General features: G+C 34.5%; 1 protein-coding gene across 2 annotated transcripts; it reads left to right on the forward strand.

Annotated features, from left to right (window-relative positions):
• Positions 1-1460: 1460 nt before the first annotated feature.
• LOC145044252 (SWI/SNF complex component SNF12 homolog) lies at positions 1461-3956 on the forward strand. Of its 2 annotated transcripts, XM_078993131.1 has the most exons (4): positions 1461-1623; positions 1719-1749; positions 1844-3554; positions 3649-3956. In XM_078993131.1, exons 3-4 carry the CDS (start codon positions 1987-1989, stop codon positions 3713-3715), a joined length of 1635 nt encoding a protein of 544 aa, XP_078849257.1. In that variant the 5' UTR covers positions 1461-1623; positions 1719-1749; positions 1844-1986; the 3' UTR covers positions 3716-3956. The 2 variants fall into 2 exon arrangements, with proteins under 2 accessions (XP_078849257.1, XP_078849256.1); XM_078993130.1 differs by having other exon boundaries at positions 1461-1749.
• The last annotated feature ends 3506 nt before the right edge of the window (positions 3957-7462 follow it).

The raw sequence follows: 7462 nt of genomic DNA on the forward strand, positions 1-7462 counted from the left end.
TTAAGAGACCATCGAAGTTTCAAATTTGTTCAAAAAAAAAATCATTCAAGTATTACATGTTAAAAAAAACACCATCAAACTAATACATATGTTCAAAAAACACCAACGAAGTACATGTTCCGTTCAAAAAACACCATCTCTATGGTTTGGGTAATTTACATATTTAGCCCCTAACTTTTTTTTCTTAACTCGGACGGTCCATTTAGTTTGAATTTGCTTCGACTTCGGACATTGATCGAGTTAAAAGACTAATATACTCTTATTGCTTTCATTTAACCTTATTTTTATTATTTATTAATTATTTATACAATTTATGTTATTATTTATTATAAATATACCAATTATATAAATAATTAACAAGTAATAAAAATGAATGTTAAATGAAACTAAAAGGGTATATTAGTCTTTTAACTCGATCATGGTCCGAAGAAAAAATAAATATAAACGCTAGGGACCGTACGAGTTAAGAAAAAAAAAGTTAGGAGCTAAACATATAAGTTACTTCAAACCATAAAAATGGTGTTTTTTGAACAGAACATGTACTTCGTTGGTGTTTTTTGAATATATGTTTTAGTTTGATGATGTTTTTTGAACATGTAATGAATGATGTTTTTTAAACAAATTTGAAACTCCATTGGTCTTCTAAGTCAAGTCTTTTTAGGTAAGACAAACCAAACACACAACAAAAATAAATAATAGAAATCATCCGAGTTTAAACAATAAGTTAGGCACCAAACGCACAAATTACCCCAAACCACAGAGACCATTCGTGTAATTTACTCTTACCTTTTCGTTTTGTTTATATTTGATTAACTACTTTTCTTGTACACATCTAGATAACGAACTTGTTGAAAGTATTTGCATATAATCATTATGATTGGATGTAACCTACTATAACTGGTAATAATGATCATATGTGAACGCTTCCAAAACGTTCGTTATCTAGATGTGTATAAAAATATAGTTACCCACCTACCTAGATGTGAATAAACCGAAAAATTAATTACTTTAGTAAGTTAATTTCCCTAAAAAAATTCAAACAAGTAGTTGCTTTACTTTTCTTTACTTAATTATTTAATGACATGATCCTAAAAGATTTTTAAGTAAATTGATTATTTATCATAATAATTGAAAATAATAATAAAGCAAAACTTAAATTTATTTTTCATTTACTATCGAGAGATGTGATACAAATATGTATGAAATGCTTATTTAATGAAATTTTAATATATAAATATCACATATATCGTTATTTAATCGGTTAGAACGATATATATGTATAGAAAAAGTAAGAAGATTTCCGGATGAAATGCATAAATTCATTTTGTTATATGTTGGTTGTAATAAGTAATAAATGGGGCTCCGTTTAACCTTTTGGAGGGCGCTTGATATGTCCCCGGACCCCGGTTTTAGAAAACGGGCCGGACCCCTACATCTCTCGGGGTTTAATTGATATTCAACACAAAGTCACAAATGGCGAAAAGGGGGAAAAAGATAGAAAATATCAAAAAGGAAGTCGCAGAGCTCCGTCTTCAATCTCGAAAATGAAAGCCTAATTACGCTAGTGACAGGGAAGGATTCGTCTTCCTCGGAGCTTCTATCTGCTGCCGGATCTTCTTCATTGTTCGTGCTTTTAACTCTCTGCTACAATTTTTATCCATGATTTTGCATACATCAGAAACGTTTGCTTAATTTCTACTTTTCATAACCGTCTACAGCGTCCCTCATTCGCAAGTATCTATCATTCAGGTATGATTCTGCTTTCAAATTTGAGGTGTTTTTTTTTTATTTAATCTAATCGAATTTGTTCAAGTTGTCATCCTTTTGAGCTTTTTATTTTTAGGGCATTGCATAAGTTGAGGATTTATTCGGATTTCTGGAAGTTCATATCGACTTCCAGTTTAGACCTTCTTATATATTTGAGGTAGCAACTGCTGTAAAGAGCTGGGCATTTGCAAGAGTTAGGGTTTGTGCTTATATAAAGTGATGTCTGTCAATAACAATAATCCCCAAAAGAACCCTGGTGTGTCTACCCCCTTCGGAAATTCTTTACCACCAAACCCTAACACCCATCTCCAGTCACAGTCCCAACCCCAACAACCATCTGGATCTCCCTTCGCCAGTCAGTTTCAACTCTCCCAGTATGCTGTAGCCCATGCCCATGCCCAGGCGATAGCTCAAGCACAGTCAAAAGCTCAGGCTCAAGCCATGGCCCAAGCTCAAGCCAACCATGCCCAATTCCAAGCCCAGCTACAGGCCCAAGGAATGTCTCTCAATCAATCACATGGACCTTTTACTACTAATTCACCTTCTTTTCCCGGATCAGGCAATCCTGGCATGAAACGAATGCCTCAAAAACCTGTTGGAAGACCACCTGGGGTGTCGAATCCTAACAACACCATTTCTCCCATGAGGATGATGGAGCTTACACCAGCTGCACGTCATAAAAAGAAGCAGAAGCTTCCAGAGAAGCAGTTGCTAGAGAGAGTGGCTGCAATTCTTCCACAGTCTGCTCTTTACACACAGCTCCTTGAGTTTGAGTCCCGTGTGGATTCTGCTTTGGCAAGAAAGAAGATAGACATCCAAGAAGCAATCAAGAACCCTCCTTGCATTCAGAAAACCCTTAGAATATACGTGTTCAACACTTTTGCAAATCAAGTCCGTAAAATACCCATGAAGCCGAATGATGAACCACCTACTTGGACAATGAAGATAATAGGTAGAATCCTGGAGGAGGGAATGGATCCTGATCAAGTTGGAATGATGCAGCAATCGAACCCTATGTACCCTAAATTCTCATCTTTCTTCAAGAGAGTTACCATCTCATTGGACCAGAGGATGTATCCTGATAATCATATGATTTTGTGGGATAGCTCCAGAACCCCAACACCTCATGAAGGATTTGAGGTGAAAAGAAAAGGGGACAAAGAATTTACTGCGAATATACGGTTGGAGATGAATTATATGCCTGAAAAGTACAAGCTTTCTTTAGCTCTTATGGAAGTTCTTGGAATTGAAGTTGACACACGCTCAAGAATCATTGCTGCCATCTGGCATTATGTGAAGGCTAGAAAGTTACAGAATGCAGATGATCCTTCCTATTTTAATTGTGATCCAGCTCTTAGGAAAGTATTCGGGGAGGATAAGATGAAATTCACCATGGTCTCACAGAAGATCTCACATCATTTATCTCCACCACAGCCTATCCATTTGGAGCACAGGATCAAACTCTCTGGAAACAGTCCAGCTGGAAATGCTTGTTATGATGTGTTGGTGGATGTCCCTTTTCCTGTACAAAGGGAATTGAATGCTTTATTGGCCACCACTGAAAAAACCAAAGAGATTGAAGCTTGTGATGAAGCAATATGCACATCAATACGCAAGATTAATGAACATCGGAAAAGAAGAGCTTTCTTTCTTGGATTCAGTCAGTCGCCTGTTGAGTTTATTGATGCTCTGATTGAATCTCAAGGGAGAGATCTGAAGCTTGTGGCTGGTGAAGCAAGCCGTAATGCTGAAAAAGAACACCGTGCTGAATTCTACAATCAACCCTGGTATGTTCTTCTTCATATAATTTTCTCTGTTTTAGATTCGTATAATTTTCTTCACAATGTCAAAACTAGCGTGGATATATATATGTATGTATAGGGTTGAAGATGCGGTTATCAGGTATCTGAATCACAAGCCGGCTACAGCTGTCCATGGAAGCACATAAATTTTCCTGAAAATAATTAGCTGAATGACAAGTGCTGCTTCTCCTTTGAACATGAGATGTTATATGTGATTAGATTTGAATTGAATTGGATTGGATGAGAAGTTGTGTAGTATTAGATTTCTCATTTCTGATGCTAAACATATTTAACAGCCAGGTTATATTTTGTTACTTTTATCTCAGCAGTGTTATATTATGTAAGAAGGGATGATAGATACAACATAATATGAAGTTATATTATGTATCTTGTAGTTTGTTGTTAAGTCCATAGGCTACCCCTGCCTTGTTTGTTAATTCTTATTATGATACTAGACTCTGACTAATGGGGACAACAAGAAAATTAATTTATTATTGCTTCTGCTAATACAAGAGATAGATAATGCAGGAGAAGCAAATAAAACAAACAAACTTGTTGACGTGTGTGCTGTGTAAATTACTAAATTATCTTTATCTGTGAGGTAAGGCTCAAATACAAGTTTTGATCTTGTAAAGTTGAAGCAGTTAAACAGAAAGTAGCTTACAGTTAGTTAGTAAGTAGTAGCTAGAGGACAGTTGCATGACTTTTGTCTAAGGAGATGATATTTTTGGACTACTCAGAAGGAGACATCGATTATTTAATATTCATACATCCTACAATAATATTTGGTATTAGGTTGCAAGATGCAAGTGTAACTAGACAATATACAAAAGGTACACATGCTTAATTTCATCAGAGGTCAACATATGTTAATATCTCCACATGTTGAAGTCTTGGAACACAATTTTGACCTATAACAAGCTTGTTGGGAACAATGTGTATTTCGTTCTCGACATGCTTGGTTTTTTGGTGAGAGGTGATTACAATTCACCAAGGAGGTTACAAAACCAAAAATGGTGCATTTGTCACCCTACTTGGAGTTAATTTGCGATTCTCGTAGTTGGTATAGCACAATATGTATTTTAAGGCATTAAATTAAGGTGGGACTCTGTACATAAAGAAACATACATATATGATATATCATATATGTTATGGTTGGACTACATATCATATGCTAATAAGTGTCATCCTGAATGGGAGAACCTGATGGGACAAGTTTGGATTGAGTTGGGTACCGGTTGCAGTTGAGTTGTGGGTGTCAAAGATGCTCTCGATTATAGCATGGAAACTTCACTACTCACTACTGAGATACGCGATTCACATATGTTGGTAAAAACATAGCTTAAAGCTAAGTTCCCCAGTTCTAAGAGTTGTAGGCAAACGATCCCACAAACACTTTTCATCAACATTACTTAAAGCATTTTTGTGAAGAGATCGAATATTAACTAATTTCCCACGTTAAAAAAATAGGAAAAATATAACTTTTAAAAAAATGATTTTTTTGATGATGATAAAAAGTTATTTTCAAAATTGCTTTATATATATATATATATATACTAGGAAATTGATGAGGGCCGTGAGTAAAGAATCGATTCTGGAGCGGAGTTTGATCATAATTAAGCGAAATGGTAACTTAAATAGTACAATGTAAAGAGATAATATCTATGTAAGTTTGTAATATTTGCAAGAAATTTAAGTTGAATGTTTATTCTTTTAGAAATAGTAAAAGTGTAAAAATACAATGTGTTTGCTAAAACTTTTGCATTCCACGAATGAAAAACAAAGAGCGCGCAGGTTGCAATTCGTATCTTAAGTAATTCAAACAGAAAATGTTTGTCTTTGATCTAAAAAATATTAAAAATGATGGTTACAAAAGAAAATATTGTCTTTCAACTAAAGGCAAAAATATCAATCTCATGATAGATTAATACCTTTGGCCATATAACACCATGACTACGATGTCTAATATTCATATGTATTGATTTCATTTCAACCTCATTCTCAATTTTCTTCTATAATTACCCCTCATCTGGTCCAAAAGACTCGAAATACGCATACAACTGTCCAAAGGATACACTTAGTGAATTAGTAACATCATCAAGTAAAGGTTTCACAACCAACAACAATCAAGTAAATTTATCATGATTAAGCAAAGAGCCAAAGACATAAGATATGTAATTAAATTAGTACCTACTAAATATTTTGGCTATTAGAATGTATATGTGTGTAGATCTAGCAATGGAGATAAAGGTAATTTAACATTCCAATGAGTTATTGGTTACCTACGTTTGAAATTATTGAGCCTATATATCAATGACTTCACCAACAAGCATCGTAACTTTATATAGTGGAGCAATAATCGGGTAAAAAGTATCAGAAATCAAAGATGCCAAAGTAATCTTATTATAATAAATGGAAAATGAAAATTAATTGTTACAAAATGGAGCAACTGTACAACAACATATCATTCTTTCTTTATAATCTTGCCATCATAAATTTGGTTGCTTTGGTCATATTATATGTAGTTATCAGATAGAATAATCTTAACCAATAATGATTTATATTAACACTTACTAACTAAATTCCATGTACTCTCTTTTAGACGATATATAACAAATGGATTATATGAAATGCAATGAGAAAACCTTGGGTTCCAATAAGGTCTTACCTTTGTATAACAGGTACATCTTTGAATAAAATCATCATTTCATTATGTGGCAACATTATATGGGCTTATCCTTGATATCTTATTCATTGGTGAAATACTGGTGAGGAGGTGGAGTGGAAAGGATCGCTTGAAGCTTCTTTTCCTCCCCACGGTTACCATTCTCTTTAGAAAAGTGACAAAGTAGTTACAATCAGATAAATAAATCGACCTTCAAACCAACATCTTCATTTTTCTCATTGGCTGCCTATATTTTTCCTTTACAAAGTTGAGAGAATGAAGCAGAAAAGTAAGAACATACTATTTTACCACTATAGGGAACTGAATTTATTTTAGAACTGATGATAGCGTCCCCTAAAACATGTAGGAAGTTCAAAACTCATGCTAAGTTGATATCTTGGCGAGGGATCCAACAGTGGCCTTTAAGCTACTTGCAGAGCTGGAGGTTTCGACCGTTGTAGCTTGTTCTACCTATCTATAAACCTATTGATAAATAATAACATTCACAACAAGAAAATTTTGAAAATAATGACTCAGAAAAGAAATTGTTTTTTGACCAAACCTGGTTTGAATGTACAGAGTATGGTAACATAACGTCAAACCAATAGCAATGACAGACCAAAAAGGGAAGCCAGAGAAGTCAGCTGACCTTGATGATAGCTAGGGCGGACCCTTGAAATTAATTTAGCAATGGACTTTACTCTCTTTGCTACCAGGGATGGTGCAATACCATAATACAGGCGACATCAAGTGAAGGTCTTGATGTTGTGCCTATGTCTGATCGCGAAAAACTTGTAGTAAAATTCATTCTTATTTATAGAAGGCATGCAGAGTATGTTATATTGTCATTCATACCTTTTTTAAATGCATCTCTTTCTATTTGAGGAATCTTTTCATGTAGTAGATAGCTGGAATCCACCCTGAGAATTGTAAGCGCTAAATATTTGTAAGAGTAATAACTTATATTGATTTTGAGCAAGGAACATGAAAGAAAAATAGAAGAATAAAATAAGATAAAAAGTATCCAGACACTAACCAAGAATTTCAATATGGTCGTACCCTGTGATTAACATGCAACATGTGTCTGAACCTGAAAAAGTGTATTTCATATTAGATTGATTCTTGTATGTAACTGCGGAGTATCACCATGTATATCAGCACACACGATAAGGAAAAAGATTTACTTACCACATTGGTTGCATCAATCTTTCCACCTACTCCCACCTCC

The sequence above is a fragment of the Lactuca saligna genome, chromosome 4, assembly GCF_052625555.1.
Source record: "Lactuca saligna cultivar CGN05327 chromosome 4, ASM5262555v1, whole genome shotgun sequence".
Classification (NCBI taxonomy): domain Eukaryota; kingdom Viridiplantae; phylum Streptophyta; class Magnoliopsida; order Asterales; family Asteraceae; genus Lactuca; species Lactuca saligna.

What these genes read in the sequence shown, in the direction of transcription:
- LOC145044252 (XM_078993130.1), top strand. Translation starts at nt 1,987, where the DNA reads ATGTCTGTCAATAACAATAATCCCCAAAAGAACCCTGGTGTGTCTACC. An exon ending in GAATTCTACAATCAACCCTG is followed by an intron (nt 3,555 to 3,648) that starts GTATGTTCTTCT and finishes ATGTATGTATAG; the next exon opens with GGTTGAAGATGCGGTTATCA.